Consider the following 17,798-nt stretch of genomic DNA (forward strand, 5'->3'; position numbering starts at 1 on the left):
CAGTGGAGCTACTGCTTCATGAACAGCCTCTGGGAAGAAGTACACAGGGTTTCCTATAGCACACAGCAAATCTGGTGGATTGAACCAATAGGGAGTGGTTATGTATAATCACACCAAAGTAGGTAAAAACGATAGCTCCTTCCCTCATCTTTTCTCTGATCCTCCCCTCCTTTCTTTTTCCCTCCTGCCTGCGCCCTCTCCTTGCCCTGTCCCTGACTGCTTCTAACCTGCCTGCCTCCCCACCAGCTCCAATTCTACCTCCCCAACATGTCTCCCCCTTTCTCCCCATGCCTCCCCTCCTGCCTGCTTTCCCCTCCCCCACCAGCTCCAACTCTACCCCCCAACCTGCCCCCCTCCTGCCTGCTTTCCCCTCCCCCACCAGCTCCAACTCTACCCCCCCAACCTGCCCCCCTCCTGCCTGCTTTCCCCTCCCCCACCAGCTCCAACTCTACCCCCTGCCCCCCCTGCTTTCCCCTCCCCCACCAGCTCCAACTCTACCCCCCCAACCTGCCCCCCTCCTGCCTGCTTTCCCCTCCCCCCCAGCTCCAACTCTACCCCCAACCTGCCCCCCTCCTGCCTGCTTTCCCCTCCCCCCAGCTCCAACTCTACCCCCAACCTGCCCCCCTCCTGCCTGCTTTCCCCTCCCCCAGCTCCAACTCTACCCCCAACCTGCCCCCCTCCTGCCTGCTTTCCCCTGCCCCCCAGCTCCACCTCTACCCCCCCCCCCCTCCTGCCTGCTTTCCCCTCCCCCACCAGCTCCAACTCTACCCCCCCCCCCCCTGCTTTCCCCTCCCCCACCAGCTCCAACTCTACCCCCCCCCCCCCCTGCCTGCTTTCCCCTCCCCCACCAGCTCCAACTCTACCCCCTACCCCCCCCCGCCTGCTTTCCCCTCCCCCCCCAGCTCCACCTCCCCCACCCCCCCCTCCTGCTTTCCCCTCCCCCAGCCCAGCTCCACCCCCACCCCCCCCCCTCCCGCTTTCCCCTCCCCCACCAGCTCCAACTCTACCCCCCCCCCCCCCCTGCTTTCCCCTCCCCCACCAGCTCCAACTCTACCCCCCCGCCCCCCTCCTGCTTTCCCCTCCCCCACCAGCTCCACCTCTACCCCCCCCCGCCTGCTTTCCCCTCCCCCACCAGCTCCACCTCTACCCCCAACCTGTCTCCCCATCTGCTTACTCCGCCCCCCGCTCCACGTCACGCCCCTTCAGCCACCACCCATCGCCTTGCTGCCTCCGCCTCACCTGGGGCACGTAGCCCCCTCTCAGGGCCCTGCCATTGGCTGGCGGGCACGTGAGCCCACTGGGCAGCGCCCTGTGTGATTGGGCAGTCGCGCGGCCCCGCCCCCCCGGGAGGCGGAAGTCAGTGCGCGACGCTGAGCTTCCAGCGCTTCTCCCCGCCCACTCCTAGCAACCGCTTCCTACAGGCCCGGCGGCATGACGTAGGCAGCGCTTCCGCACAGCTCGCGCCTCGCTAGCTCCTTCCTGTTCCCGCGCCTCGCCCAGGAGCAGCAGCAGCGAGTGAGACAGCCGCTCCCAGCCCCGGACACCGAGCCCCGCCGAGACCATGGTGAGGATCCGAGCGCCGCCCGGCGGGGGTCCCGGGCTGTGCTGCTCCCCCCGCATCAGCGACAGCACCGCCCGCCGCATCCCGGCCCCTCTATCGCTTCCGCGCCCCCCCCCCCCATGAGCCGATGGTATCGCCCGATAGACGCTACTGTGCTTGGCCCGGCGACCCCCTCTTCAGGCGATGGTCCCGCCCTCTCCCCGTTTATACGCGCTGGCGCCGGTGCGTCCATCGCGGCTGGGGGGGGGGGGAAGCGTCTTCTCACTGCCGCCCCGCGTGGCTCGTCAGGCTTCCTCCCCTCCCCGCCGCGCAGGGCGAGGCGCCGCGGGTGAGCCGCGCCCCTCCCCCAGCTCGGGGGGGGGGAGAAGCCTGAGGGGCGCTTAGGTGTGTGCGCCCCCCCCCCCCCGCAGCCGCCTCTCCCGGGCCCGCGCGATGCCTCCCCGGGCGGGGGGGTGAGGTGGGGGGCGGCCTGGCCTAGCCCGGTGACCCCCCCCCATGGCGGGGTGATGGGGGGGCGCTTAGGTGTGTGCGCCCCCCCCCCCCCCGGTAGCCGCCTCTCCGGGGCGGGGCCTGCCCACGCAGCACGTGGGGAGGCGGCAGAGGCTGTGACGGGGGGGGGGCGGTGGCAGAGGGGGGGGGGGGGGGCGGCGCTCTGCATCCCAGAGCAGGCTGGGGGGGGGGGGGCGGCGGGGCAGGCTGGGGGGGGGGGGGGCGGCGCTCTGCATCCCAGAGCAGGCTGGGGGGGGGGGGCGGTGCTCTGCATCCCAGAGCAGGCTGGGGGGGGGGGGGGGGCGGCGCTCTGCATCCCAGAGCAGGCTGGGGGGGGGGGGGGGGCGGTGCTCTGCATCCCAGAGCAGGCTGGGGGGGGGGGGCGGCGCTCTGCATCCCAGAGCAGGCTGGGGGGGGGGGCGGTGCTCTGCATCCCAGAGCAGGCTGGGGGGGGGGGCGGTGCTCTGCATCCCAGAGCAGGCTGGGGGGGGGGGGGCGGTGCTCTGCATCCCAGAGCAGGCTGGGGGGGGGGGGGCGGTGCTCTGCATCCCAGAGCAGGCTGGGGGGGGCTCGCTAGTGCCACAGGTTCCCCACAGGTCCCCTCCCTGCATGGCGGTGCCTTGGCAGACCCGGGCCGGCTGCTGGCGAGGGGTGTCAGGGCGTTACCTGGTAGCAGTCGGCTTATCTGCCTGTTCACAAGGGAACTAGTTGCCCCGTCGGCTGGGCGGCGATGGGCCCAGGTGGAGCAGCTCCCCACCCCAGCGGTTAGCCGGTTAACTATTTTAGTGCATTTGTACATCCCCAGCGTTGCTCTGGGGGTGTTTGTACATCGAAAGCTGGAACTTCTCCAGTCCCTTTCAAACAGTGGCTGAGGGGGGAAGAATCCAGTGGCTTACTTGCTTTTAGCTATCTACTCTGGTCAAGCTTTCACAACATAAGTTCTTCATTTTTTGGTTTTCCCACGAGGGCAACGTTCATTGCACAATGTTAGCTTGTACAACTTGATCTTGAAATTCTTAAGCTCTGTAGGCCGTCTAATCGTGTAATGGGGTGGGTTAACTAATACCCTACTTGTCAATTAAAAACAAATATTTGCTCCCCTTGTAATTAGCTAAGAGGTTTACAAGGCTATTCTGAAGACCTTTAAAAAGTTCTAGGCTGTGACTTGCCCAACACTAGTAGGCTCATACTGAAAAGGCTAGTGGGAGACATTTGTTAGGATGGTAATTTGAATGGAGAACTCAATTTGCTGTGTCAGCTAAATATAGTTAGTTTACAACTCACTATGAAACTTGATCTCATTGGTCTGATGAAATCTTTTTGTAGTTAGATGCTAGTTTTCTTTTTAAAAATGATTTCTTTGGGGGATGTCTAAATGAATGCTTGCCCACATTTAACCAAGCAGTTTCTAGTCTGTAACTTATTACATCTGTTTAAACAGCATTCATTTTCAAAGCTTGGCTTCTCGTCTCATTTGATATTACAGTGAAGATAGAAATCTGTGTGCATGTTGTGTTGTCATAGAAATGACTGTCTCAAAACCAGAACTATGACTCACCAGAGAATGTTTTCTCATGTCTGTAGCTGACTACTTCTAATACTTAACTCTGTTTTTATGACAATTACTATGTATTCCAGTGTAGTAGGTGAGGATGGTGTGGTCAAGCCTCATTTGTTCTAACGAATCAGTCTTCTTGTGTGAAACAAACTTTTAACTGGTCTAAACTCTCAAACATAAGCTCTTTGAAACTTCACTGGTATGGCAGCCTTAAAGCTGTTAACAGATGTACTTTCTAGACCCTGGTGCCCAACCAGTTGCCACATGTGGCTAGCAAGTTGAACACCATGGTTCTAGGCAAAGATTGTGTTGCCTTACTTTATTGGCCTGTGTTGTGCAACTTTACGATATAGTGCTGAAAATAAAAACTGAAGTAAATATAGGAATGTGCTGAATAAATATTCACTTGCTTCTTTCAGTATGTCTCATCTGTTCTGGGAATAACTTGTAAATCAGGAAGGTTTTTCTGAGTGTGGAACTGGATAGAGTTGGAATTATCATTTGGGCTTAGTTCAGTTTGTTGGCTTCTCTGAGGTTGGCAATTAACTTAACTGCAGTGTTGATAAATACTATCCTAGGCTGAGCCTAGGATAAACCACAAACACTTGTCCTGGAACAAATACTTGAACTGTCTAGAACAGTATTTACAAGTGTTAACTAGTTTGCCAAAAAACAGCTACAAAACCTATAATAGTAGCTTCCCAGACACTTCTGTCTATATAGCAAATAAAATACTCCACTTCTGCACAGAGAAGAAGTGTACTACAGGCAGTCCCCCAGTTATGTACAAGATAGGGACTGTAGGTTTGTTCTTAAGTTGAATTTGTATGTAAGTTGGAACTGGTACATATTGTAGGGGAAACTCTAGCCAAACATTTCTCCAGAGCTCAGTTTTATTCTCCCACACCTCACTTCCCTCAGTCCTTTATTCTCAAGCTGAGGTGTCTGCTGAGAAAAGCCCCTCCGCATCTCCCTGGTCTGCTGGGGGAGGCGGGGGGCGCTAACTTCGCGTCTCCCTGGTCTGCTGGGGGGAAGCAGCTAGTGCAGGGTTGCCTCACATCGGATCCCTACTTACAAACGGGGTAAGTCGGATCCATGTAACCCAGGGACTGCCTGTACTGTTATTTCACTGCCTCTTGTAAGAACTAGTTATGGAATAAATCTTTCTCTAGCAATATCCTGTGTTGTAGAGACTCTTCTAGTGGGAATACTGTAGGAAGGAACTACAATTGGCAGAGTTGCTTTCAGAAACTAAAAAATTTAAACTCTTCAGTCCATTTTAAGAATATGCAGTCATCTCTTCATACAGTCTCATTTGTCTAAACTTGATGTTAAACATTGAGGTTTCCTTAAGGAACTTAAAGTGCAAATCTGTTGGTTCTTGTCCTCTTGTGGAAAATGCTGGAAAAGGAACTTGTTCAATCAAGTCTTTATCTGTACTTCATTGTGGGGATGTAAAATCCCATTTCATTGGTTGACTGGCTAAACGTAATGTTTAACCAGTTAACTGATTAAAGGGCATTGGGGCTTCCCCTGCCCCCATCCACTGCAGCTGGGCTGGAGTGTATCCAACCCCTCCATTTCCCCCCAGCTGTCAGCTAGGGCTACTCCAGCCTGGGCCTGCTAAGGACAGGAGCTGCTTCAGGCAGCCAGAGAATCTCCTGCCTGAGAAATTCCTGTACCTGCCACAGACAACAGCTGCTCCAGCCCTTCGCCAGTTAACCAGAACTGGAACACATCACCCATTAAGAGTGATGCTTACCAGTTAACCTTTCATATCCTACTTCAGCATGGAAATGCCAGTCTAAGATTACTGGATGAAGATCTTGAAATGTATTTTAGTCTCCGTTCAAGCTTCATCTTTGCTTCTAACCTAGCAATGTGTGATTGAGAGTTGTGACAAGGTCCCACTAATTTTCATAATGGGGGCAGCCTCCATGTTGGAGCAAGGTACAGTTTTAAAAATGCCTCTAAGCCCTGCTGTATTCTAGGGCTTTAGTTCAAAATATGCCTCCCCCCCCTTAGGTCAAATTAATAAGCGGAGCGTCCACATTACCAAACCCATTATTTCAAAATAACAGGCCGCTTATTTTGTAATCTCCTTTTGCTTTCCACAAGGAATATTGCTAATTCTGAAATAGTTATTTCAAAATAACTACTTCCCAGAGTAATTCAAACTAATCACTCCCCAGTGCTTCCTGAGACTTTTAAGTCAAGGTAGCGCGTCCACATCAAAGGAGCCTGCCTCGGACTAATTTTGAGGCTTTCCCGTAGTGAGGACACACTACTTCGATTTTGTTATTTTGGGATTTATCAAATTTATTTTAGTTATTTTGAAATAGATTCTAGTGTAGAGATGCCCTAGCAAGACAAACCTGCTTTAAAGGTAGTGGTCATCTTGTATAGCAGTGGTTTCCAACCTTTTTTATACTGGTATTCCTTTATTTGCCTATTCATTATGCAAATAAGAGAATAAAATGTTGTTGGTCTGCCAAAAGCCCAGGCCTCCAGAACCACTACAAACAGCTGGCTTCAGCTCCAGCAGTCACCACGTGATGGGTGGCACCCCAGCCTCCTGAACCCCAAATGCCAGCCCTAATCCACAGAGTGCCCCCCCACTACTCCACCCCCTGGCACCAGCCACTGACCCCAGAGTCCCTGCACCCAACCTCCCCAGTGCCAGCCTTTTAGTCCCCCCCCAGTGCCTGCCCTACCACCCTCACCTAGCCCTGCACTACCTCCCAGCCACCAGCTGAACACTGGTGGAGGTGTCTCAAGGATTCAGAGAGAAGGGGTTTTATTCCTGCTATTCTCTAAACTTCCTCTGCCTGTGTCTAACTAGTAAGGTCTCTTATTGGTAGACAAAAGACTGGATGGAGTTTGGCTCTGGTTTAAAAAAAAAAAAACTAGGTTAATGCAAAGTGACTTACTCAATAGGCAAATCATGCTAGCTAAGCTAGGATGTGATATGTAGAAAAACTTTGTCCTTCCTACTGGTTTATGGTTTGTAAATAAGGATCTTACACAATTGCAGTAAAGGGCAATTATTTGCATATCACATTTAAGATAAGAATCGATCTTAGGCATTGGTTTGCAGACATTTAGCTTTCAGATGACTGTGCCTACAGTGTAGGAGATACTGGTACCTATTTAAGGTCTTGCCTGTGAAACCAGTTCTGAGAGTTTATAACCAGTTAGTGAAAGAAGTGTGCACACAATATGGTAAGCATTTTCTAATTTTTCAACCTTGTGTCACATCAGACCATTTTATTCCCCAAATCAGCTGATCACATCCAAATTAAGACCTCTCCATCAGCTTGTTTGGCCATAGCTCCTGCCTGCTAGCTTTCAGTGCAAAGGACATCCTCTAGATCAGGATGTTGCACAGAAGCATACTCGAAATAAGTAAATCCAGGACAGCTGCATGGTTCTTCTAACAAGAATGTTCATTTCTGCCACATGGTAACTAAGGAGAATTTGACATTTCTCAGAAAGATGTACTGTGACAAATCAATTACTGGGTCTGAGGTAGGTGCCACACAGCTACAAAAAGACATCTGTTTTTACTGGGGGTGGGTCCCCAGTTTTGTGCAGAAGTAGAGGATGCCAGGTTGAAGCTGAACATTGTTGCTCAAACTGAAAATTAAGTGCATTGTGGTAATCTGACTGGCAATCCTTCTATTAGACTGAAAGAGCACAAAATTCTAGAGTCCCTACTCCTCCCTTCTATATTTGGCTAGGCATGCTTGTGGAATGTAGCTTTCAAGCACTGCATACTGAATTTATGTAAGAGCTGAATCTTTTTTTTTTTTTTTTTTCCCCAAACAGCATATGTTTTTTCTCAGTTAAGTGGATATGGATAGTCCACATTGCTTAGAACACATGCATAGAATTGATGTAGCTCCCAAACACAGCAGAACATTACATCAAGACCCAGTTGTCAAGAATAACCAATTGAATTGATTCCCATATGGAAACTAAACACTGGTATTATGGTTTTTGGTTCCAGACTGTGCTGACCCTGGAGGAAGAGAACCTATATATTACCATGCTTGTTGGGATTACCATCCTTGTTGGGATTCAACCTTCCCCTTCCAAAGCTGTCTTGGAGTTTGTGCATGGAGTAGCTTAAAGGTTTTTTGTTGGCTACTCTGCAGTTGAGGATGGTGAGAGAGAACTTTAGCTTTTTTTTAACCGTATAAAAATGAAATATTAAAAAAACCTCTTCAGTTTGGAGCTCAGGGCTTTGTTGGGAAGTGCTAACTTCATTGTTTCCAAAGTTGCAGTGGAATGCAGAACTATGTCCTATAAATCCTGTCTACCAGATGTCGCATGTGCATCCTATCTTGAACTTGCTTTTCAAATGCAAACTTTCTTCCCCAAATGTGATACCTTGCAGAAATTTGTAGATTTTAGTGGCCATTTGCAGAGCCTCTCTCCCTTCAAAACTCTGTACGAAAGGACTAACTCTAGGTTTTGTGTAAGGTTTTAGTGCACTTGTTGAACAGAATTACAGCAGAATGTGGGAAGCTGCCATAGCTCATGTACAAACTCTATCTGCAGCCAGAAACATGGGATGTGGGGGATGGAGGGAGACTTTTTAATAGGAAAGGTCTCTTGCTTTCAGTCTAGGGGTATTTAGCTAAAGCATTCCTCTAGAGTCTAGCACAAGGCATCAGAGTGCAAAGTGTGGGAAAAGAGCTGAGAAATTGGCTGTCAATGTCAAGCATTCTTATTGCTATCTTAGCATAATTTGTGCCTGCAGAAGTTTAGACACATGTACAGGCTGGTGTTGCAAGAGTGCAAACTTTCATGTCACACAACTCGCTCTGGGCTCGCTTCTGGAACTCTGTATTAGGGTTGGTTTTGCACAACCGAACACTCAGTTTTAACTGTCTACTTTGAAAACTGTGTAGGGGTAGCCAAGCCTGGATTAACCAGCGTGAGCTTAGCGCACTCGCACAAGGCTCACGTCTGTGGTGGGGCTCTAGACCAAAAAAGGGATGGGCCGCTCCTGGCTTTAGAGCCACATTCGGTTTGTCAATTTCTTAATTTGGTCTGCTCCCCTGGGTGCCGGAAGGGAAGTATTGTCTGTCTCCACCCCCTCCATTTCAGCATGTTGCGCCTGCACCTCCGCTTGTGTGATCTGCTGCTGGCCGTCAAAGGCATGCTTCTGGGAGAGCACTTCTCTTGGGCTGGCAGCAGTTGCTGCCTCCCTGGCCAGCTGTGAGTGCTTTGTTGAGCCAGTAGTAACTGGCTGCAGTGAGAGCTCTTTACTCTGATGCTTGCTTGCTTTTTCTTCCTCCTCTCATGACCCTCACTCCCCCCCCCCCCCCCCCGCACTCCAACTTGCAGGCTTAACAGCAGTCCATGAAACATGCATCCCTTCACACGTTCCATTATGTAACATCCCTGGAGTTGCATGGGAAATAGTTTTGGGGATCCATTCTGAACTAATGTAGAACTTTAGCCTTTTTAATAAACTCTGCTCTTGCTGCATTTTTACCACCTGGCCCCTTCTCTCCTATGTTCTTCTGCCCTCAAAATGGGAGACGGTTTCTTTCCTTTCCTCCTCCTGGTAGTAAGATGGGGAGGGGGAGTTTTAACAGGTGTGTGGGCAATGGGAGGCATGTGCAATAGGCAGGGGAAGGCTGTGCTTCCTAGACAGCCTGGCATGGGTCCACGCACATTCCTCCTCCTCTTGGTCACAGGCAGGCAGCTCCCCAGGGAAGAGGTCTGGGGCTACCCAACATGGCAAGACAGCCACAGGGGCCACACTGCCCAGTGCTCACGGTTGGGATGTTAACTCCAGAGGCAGCCGGCTGTGCTGGGCAGTGGGCCCCTGTGGCAGCAGAGGCAGGTGGCAGGTCTTTAAGTTAAAAGGAGAGGGCTTGGGGGCCACTGGAAGCAGGGGGAGCTGGTGGCTGTGGGAAGGCAAAGCACCAGCAAGGAAAGGGAAGTGGGCTCTTGGGGAAGGGGATAGCCGGGTGTTAGCCTTCCACAGCTGGGAATTCACCAGCCACCCAAGGTGTGGGCTGTTGCAGCGGGCATCTGTAGAAGCAGATCAGGCTGGTCACATGCTTCTTTGTTCTGGGAATCAGTCAGTGTTTGCCTCACTGTATATGCTAAATCGGAACACTTTCCAGCTGTGGCTTGGCTTGCCCCCATAAAGTCAGCACTTTAAATAAGCAGCCATACTTCTAAAGTTTGGCTAACAATGTCGACGCTCAGGATGTAGTAAAACGGAATATGCTTCTGTTCTAGTCCTGCAGTGTTAACAGTGGTATTGCTGCATCTTGCTTGCCATGTCAAGCCAGCATGAATAGCAAGGTGAGTATGTGCTCCTCTCCAGTGTTCCACGTGCTGGGCGGGGTTAAGTACCAGTAACTTCATACGAGGAGGTGAAAGTCTTCTCCGAGAAATCCAGTGTCTGGCAACAGTCGGATCTTTGCACATCTTTTAATTACTGAAAAGATGTAACTGAGTTTTCCCAGTCTCTCAAAGCAGTAGTAAAGCCCTACTGAAGCGACCTGTGAAAGCACATGCAGGTTGAACTGTAGTTTCATACTGCAGCTAAAACTGGCCGTTGTCTTGAAAGAGCACTTGCTGGTGCAAAGTTTACATCCTCTAGCAGAGATCCTTTCAAGATCCACTGTTAAACAATCAACCTGCGTTCCCAAATTGAACACGCTTGCCCTTTTTTGAATCTTAAATAATATGCCTGCAATGTCAGATTTGTTTGTAAGAAAACAAGCAGTTTCTTGCCTCAAGGTGAATTCCAGCTCTGTGTATAAATGAGAACCTTCTGCTCTTGGCTGTTTTGTTGATAGGCTAATAGCTCTACTATAGCTTTTCTCTGGTCTTCTAAATTTGTGTGCTTTAATCCAGAGTAGTGCAGTAATATCACTAGTAGGTCTGGATTTAGGAAAGTAGATCCATATAGGAGATGGAGCAAAGGTTGAGAGTCCATAAAGCCATATGGCTTTTGCCACTTGCATATGTAATGTAGAAGGTAGAGTACAGTCTGTCTAGTTCAAATTTCATAGGCTGTAAGTTCAAAATATTGTATCGGGTAAAGTTGAAAGATGCAAGTGTCAACTGTAATGTTAACATGGTAGATTCCTGAAACAGATTCTATTGCCCACTTCTTCTAGGTGGCTTATAAATGGTGCTTTCAGAATGGCACTTAGGAGGTATTTCACCTAAGAAATCCTGAAATCCAGCTCTAGACACACTGGCAGGTGTCTCTGGACAAGGGAGTTAACATGCATTGTGAGTAGTCGACTAGATGATTAACTGATAGACCTAGGCCTATCTAGTCGACCACTTGCATTTCTGTATGAGGCAGCAGTGAGGGAAGGGGGGAGGCTGCTGTGAAGGCTTGCCATGGGCAGAGGCTGCTTCATGGCTGCATCCCCTGCTCGCGAGCGGTCCAAGCTCCCCATGGACAGGGGTTAATCACTAAGAAACCTTGTGGTTAGCCAACTATTCTGTTACCCGCTATCTAATGCCCATTGTGTGACTACAGTTTGTAACTGAGTAGCTTGAGTTGTCTTTTTTTTGTGTGCCTCTGTCAGGGAGGAGGAGGGGAGAGTAAAGTTATGCCCTTAATAGGGATATAACCAGTTAACCAGGCTTCTCCAGACTGGCTGGGCCCACAGCCCCATGACACAAGATGCAAAATCCTGTTTAATCAGTTAAATATTACGTTTAACTGGTTAATCATTTGAATGGGGTCCTGTGGGTCCCACTGGGCCACTGGTTAGCGTCACCCGATAAGGGTGATGTTAACCACTGATATCCCTAGTCGTGGCACAGGTGGGGGGGCTGCTCCCCGCCTGCAGTGGGCCTGTCCCAGCCTGAGCAGCCCCTGCCTATGCTTTAATGGGGATCCCGCAGGTGGGAGGCTGCTCCAACCCAGTCTGGCCCACCACACCACAGGTGGAGGGCTGCCCCCCCTCCCCCAGCCTCCCCTTCCCAAAGGATCCCGGTTAACTGATTAAACAGAATTTTACATCCCTAATCCTTAAAGGCTGCTCTGCTCACGGAAGCAGGGCTTTTTTCCATCTCTGTCTTGTGTTTCTCACTGTTAGCTTCTACCTGCATCTGAAAGGCAAACATTCTCATACTTCAGTGCAGCAATAAAAGTTCTGCAGACTTCATCACCAATAGTGCACTTGGTATCAACTACGCAACTCCACTTCATCAGTAGGCCTGCAGAGGAGCACGCTAACAGATTAGAAGTGCGAACAAATCTTCTTGCACAGGAAGGAGAAGAGCCACGCTGTCTGTGGCTTTGCACGGACGCCTCATGAAATGACTTGACGCACACACCCGACACTGACATGAGTAAGAACGTTCCACTTCAGTCACATCAGACTTTTAAACGGGTACCAAACTGAAATCAGTCTAAGCTGGCAACAGTGGCTTTAAACAACACACCTGGATTGGCCTTGTGACTTCCATAGTGCCACAATCAAACTCTTCTGTCCCTTTAAAATATTTTCTCTCCCGTGTCTGTGAAAGCCCTGCAGACAATTGACAGTACTGTACAGGGCACTCCCGTGCACACAGACGCCTCTAACATCAGCCTTCAATGTTAATCCCCTGCTATGTAACACTAGCTGCACCTGAGTGGTAACCTCTTAGTCAGGGGTGGGCAGCATGCAGTGCATGGGCCGCATGTGGGGCATTGAGGTTTTACAGGACACGTTTTGCTTATCGGCCGCGGCGTGTCCAGACTGCCCCGCTGTGCCACCAAACAGCTGATCAGCACAGCATGGTGACCATTTTGATATAAATGAAGCGGCGATTATTTAAATCGCTGCTTCATTTTCCTGTGTCTAGTAAACTCATCTACATGGCTCTATCAATGGAGCCATGTAGTCTAGACATACCCCGGGTGCCCCAGAGGGAATGAACAGAACAGGTAATCATTAACAGGAACACCATCCCTACCCTTTTTGGCTAATAGCCATCGATGGGCCTATCCTCCATAAATTTATCTAGTTCTTTTATGATCTTGGACTTCACAACATCCTCTGTCAAGGAGTTCCACAGGTTGAGTCTGTTGTGTGAAGAAACGCATCCTTTGTTTGTTTTAAACCTCTATCGATTTCATTTGGTGACCCCTAGTTCCGAATGTGTCACTAGTTTAGGCTGCCCATTGCTACCTTATGTTCAAAAATATACAAAGCCAGTAACAGTGTAGCAGATCAAAATTCTATTGGTTAAATGTTTTATCAGGGATGTAGCAGTAAGGAGGGAAGGGTGCTGGAGGGGCTCCCCCATCCCTGGGTTCTCATGTGCTGCCCATCTTTTGGACTTACAGTAACCAGTTCCATCCCTCTCCTGGCAGCCAAGTTTAACAGTTAACAGAAGTATGAGCTTATCCGTTAAACTCTTACATCCCTATTCACAAACCACATGGGGCGCTATTGCAATCTAACTGTGTTTTTGCTCCAGCAGACTGCTTCTGAACCTGAACCACACACACGTGTCTATCTCTATAGAGTTTCATAGTGCAGTTTAATGTTCCTGTGTGCTAGATGTGCTTAGTCGAACTAGTGGCAAGTTAAGACTTGTCAGGTAGCTAAAGAATGCTGTCTCAAAATGAGTGACTTGTGGTGTTTCCAAAAGATCAGACTTAGTCATCCACTTCAAGACTGTCAAACAGAGGTCTGGAGCTCCAAGTTCCTGTCCTTGGTGTAAAGCCTTCAGCGCAAGTAGGACCTTCCCATCAGTTGCTTTTAAAAAAATTTAACTTATGTACATTAGGAACTACTATCTTAAAAGGTAACTTAAGCCAGAATGGGAGAGACTTTCCTATACAGGCTTTCTGTCACACCAGAAATTTAAAGCAGTTATCTGCCACTCAAACCTCTGATACTCAAGCCAGTATTGCTTGTCCTCCACTCTTGTCAACCGCATGCACTATGGCGAAATTATACAGGAGTTACGTAAAGTACATAGTCCAGGCCTGAAATTAACTTAGAGCTCTTTTTTTGTCATAGGCATCAGGAGTACAAGTGGCTGATGAAGTATGCCGTATCTTCTATGACATGAAAGTTCGGAGATGTTCCACGCCTGAGGAAATCAAAAAAAGAAAGAAGGCGGTTCTCTTCTGTCTCAGTGACGACAAAAAGTGCATTGTTGTGGAAGAAGGCAAAGAAATCCTAGTGGGAGATATTGGTGTAACGATTTCTGATCCTTTCAAGCACTTTGTGCAGATGCTTCCTGAAAAGGATTGTCGTTACGCCTTGTACGATGCAAGCTTTGAAACAAAGGAATCGAAAAAAGAGGAGTTGATGTTCTTCATGTGGTAAGCTAGAAATGTGGCTTGTGTGTGTGAGACTTGGTCTCTTGGCTTACACCAGTACATGGCTTACACCAGTACATACCTATCTGCCATCCCTGGCCTTTTCTCAGGGACTCCGTTAATGTATAAGAGGTGAAATAACACATACCAGTTAGCTGGCTGAGTAAACCTGCCACTGAAGTGTACAAAATGGTGACACACTCTTCCCAGACCAATACACTGCATGCGTTTGTGAACATTTGACATCTCTTCTAAACAAGCAGGGCTATTGCTTCAGTCACCCAAGTCTGTAGATCTTGTCATTGTGATACATGTTGGATGTTAAACGACATTGTCTCAACTGTTTTCCTCTTGGTATGTTCAACCAGGGCACCAGACCAGGCACCTCTCAAAAGTAAGATGATCTATGCAAGCTCTAAGGATGCAATCAAAAAGAAGTTTCCAGGTATGTAATACAGGCAGCATGTCCCAACTTGGTCCAATTCAGTCAGTCGTACACCATCGAACTGCTGACACCGGACTTATGTGCTGCTAATTGACTGATGTTTATTAAGAAATGCTGGTAGACGTGGAGTATTTATTTAGCAAGTGAAACTTCATGAGACCCGATTAAAACACAACGGCAAAAAAGTGTTTGAATTGCTCATGCATTGGAGTATGAGGCAAGACCCCATTAGGCCATGTCAGAGCAGATCTTTCAAAATATAAAATCTAAGTATAACTACTGTTTTGACAAGTGTCAGTGGCCCAACATGGGAATGGGGGGGAAGGGGTTTTTACTACTAAATTGGATCTGATTGGCAGCTGTCCGTGTAGCTCAGGATATTTCAGTCCTGCATGTTGTGAGATACTGAACCTTCAATATCCTCCCTTAGTATGTTGCTCTTCAGGGGGTCTAAGGTAGCAAGTAAGCAACCAGGATGCATGCCTGGGTTGCTAAAGGAGAGTCAGCAGCTGTACTCGCCAGTGGACCAGGTCTGCATACCCCACTGCTTATTGCTGTCTTATGACCCCTCGACTTTAACCTTCACACTTCCTACATTTTTCAGCTGATGAATACTAAACTCCAATCCATCATAGTGAGTTTAGTATTAAACAGATATTGGCACCTTACGCCTAAACTTGCTCCTGACTGACATTAGTCTGCAGTGGCACAGCAGGGGACAAGGATGCAGCAGTGTAGAACAACCAGTTGCGGTTGGCAGGTGGCCTGCAGAGTAAGGATGTAATAGCTTATAGGTTAATGCTATTTCCCACCCCCGGCAGTAAATGTTTCAAAGCAGGCTGGCCAGCAGCCCGGCTCAGTGCTGGCTTGTGCTGGGTCTGGGACCTACCCCACTGCAGCTCTGCATTTAGAGTGAATTAGGAGCTGGGCAGGCAGGCAGCCTGGCTCTGTTCCGGCTCGTGCTGGTTCCAGGAGCTCAGACCCTCCCCTAAACAGGGGCTGTTGCTGCCCCTTTATCAGAGGCAGAAGCACAGGGTGGCAGGCTCCCCACATGGACCAGCTCCCTCCTGGCACTCCACACTGCTGCCCCATACAGAGACAGCAGCGCAGAGTGGCAGAGGGTCCTCGGGAGGGGGGCCAGAGCGCACTGGCTGCCAGCCCCACCCACGGGGACTATAGAATAGTCGACAACTGATAAGAATTCATGAGGTTGCTCGACTATTCAGTTAACTGATATTTACCATCCCTAGTACAGAGCCCCAAAAGTGAAATGCTCTCAGCCAGGGAGTGGTCCTGTGTGTGTGGTACATGCAGGAGTTCAGGCCTCCCTCCATCAGAAGGGGCAGGTATTGCCTTTTGCAGGCATCCCTGTCATGGCTCCTTCCCCACTCTGGCATGATAAATGCAGAAGTGGGGGCCAGCAAGTGTACCCCAAAGCCTTATCTACCAGGCTTTGGTATGAAACTTCCCCTCAAGATCTTAAAAACCTAGATCTTGGGAATAAAACTTCCGCTGCCACCACCCAAATGTTGATAAAGAAATCAGGGAAAAGATCATTTGGGAAATCTCACCCCTAAAATAAAAATCAAGGCACACAATTAACCACTGCCAGGTTAATAAAAGAAAAGAAAGAACCTTTATTCTTACAACAATATTCGTGTTGCAAACATAATGACTAGATAGGGAGGTAACAAAATATACTCATGGAGAAACTCCATGGGCCTAGAACTTAGTTACAAAGAAAAGCCAAAACATCTTTTAAGCAGTGCCAGATCTCGGATCCCATACCCAATCCTTAAAACAATAAAACCTAACGAAACTGCCTAAACTTTACCCTACTTACAGAAAATGAAGAATGGTGTCTTGGAGAGAGAGAGAGAGAGACATGCTTGTCCCTCTCTGTAGCTGCAGAGAGCTCACTCTCAGAGACAAAAGGGAGAAAGGAAAAAAACCCAAATTCCTTTGTCCCAGTTTGAAAAGTCCCACCTACATTCCTATTGGTCACTCCACCTGGCTAGGTGTAGTTAACCCCTTAATCCCTAGGCTGCTGGCTAACCCTCATAATCATGACAATCCCCTCCCCAAACTACCGGGCCTTGCTGATACGCTGAGGGGACTGACTCTTCTCTTCACTGTACTGGTCTGTGCCTCTCTCTTTTCAATTGGTGTTTTGTTTTAGCTATTTCTTAAGCTTGCTTTTGAGATCCCTGCCCCAGTCCCTCTCCGGGAGCATGGCTTCCCTGTTAACTAGTCCATGCCTCTTCCGCTGCCCACATTCAGAGTCCCCTGCCACTTCCATGGCTCTTTATAATTCTGAAACTCCCAGTTTTGCTCTGACAGAATCTGAAATTGTGAAGTCCAAGTACCCAGTTCCCCAATGTGTCCAGATACTTCAAATATCTCTGCTTGCCCATCACGAAGTACTCCACTCCTGCTGGAATTCAATGGCATCTGAGCACCCAAATCCCTTAGAATTCTAGGCAGGACTGCCATGTGCTCAAATTGCTGGATTATCCACCCGAACACACTTGGCTACGTACACAAGTTTCTAATGAGAATTTCTGATGTATGGAGGAAACTCTTGAATCGCTGAATTTTTTGCCTTTCTTCTAGGCATAAAGCACGAACATCAAGCAAATGGACAAGAGGACCTTAACCGCTCTTGTATTGCCGAGAAGCTAGGAGGCTCCCTAATCGTAGCTTTTGAAGGCTCTCCTGTGTAGATGCCATACAAGTGCCACAACTCGACAAGCATTCCTTGTTTAATATATCAATGAATTATGTAAAGCAAACATGCTAAACCAGGGGTTCATTAATGGTAGGGAAGCTGTCTGTCTTGTAGAATACAGTAGACTTTGGAGATGTAGTAGATATGTACAAATGATCCAAAATAAATCAAGTCGTAAGGATTTCTCTTGGCTGAGCAATTTTGTCACACACAAGTGTAATAGTAAAGGTTTCTAGAAGTCTGGCTTCAACACTCTATAGTGGGATGGGGGGAAGAGTGTGGTTCCCCTTCTTGTTGGTCTACATTGTAGGAAACATCACAATCTCAATTTTCTCTAACCATCAGCCAAGTCACCAAGCTTTATTCTTCCTGCTAGTGTCTTCAGACAAATTCGGGTCTCTGATCGGTGGCTTGGACCAATGGAATAGGGATGGAAACGATCTCGTGTTTCCCAAACTTGAGCCATTTTCTTTCTACTGACTTGAGAGGAGACAACTCTACCCTGCCTAAAAGTCCCTGTTTCCATAGAAATCTGTAGTCAGACATCAAAGCCTGTGACTTGCAGCTGCTTTTCAAAAAATGCACAGACATTCCACCTGAATATGCCATCAGACTTCTCCTATTACCACCAGCGAATCAGCTGTGTAAAGGAAGGGTTTTTAACTAGTCTTTCGGCCACTGTTACTTGTATAGTTCGAT

At 49.0% G+C, this 17,798-nt stretch overlaps 1 protein-coding gene across 1 annotated transcript; it reads left to right on the forward strand.

The window, feature by feature from the left end:
* Positions 1-1,405: 1,405 nt before the first annotated feature.
* Positions 1,406-17,280, forward strand: DSTN (destrin, actin depolymerizing factor). The gene is made up of 4 exons (XM_075925742.2): positions 1,406-1,564; positions 13,622-13,929; positions 14,295-14,371; positions 16,985-17,280. The coding sequence occupies exons 1-4, from the start codon at positions 1,562-1,564 to the stop codon at positions 17,092-17,094; spliced, it is 498 nt and encodes a 165-aa protein (XP_075781857.1). The 5' UTR covers positions 1,406-1,561; the 3' UTR covers positions 17,095-17,280.
* The last annotated feature ends 518 nt before the right edge of the window (positions 17,281-17,798 follow it).

The sequence above is a fragment of the Pelodiscus sinensis genome, chromosome 3 (genome assembly GCF_052426305.1).
Source record: "Pelodiscus sinensis isolate ZL-2025 chromosome 3, ASM5242630v1, whole genome shotgun sequence".
In the NCBI taxonomy this organism is placed as follows: Eukaryota; Metazoa; Chordata; order Testudines; family Trionychidae; genus Pelodiscus; species Pelodiscus sinensis.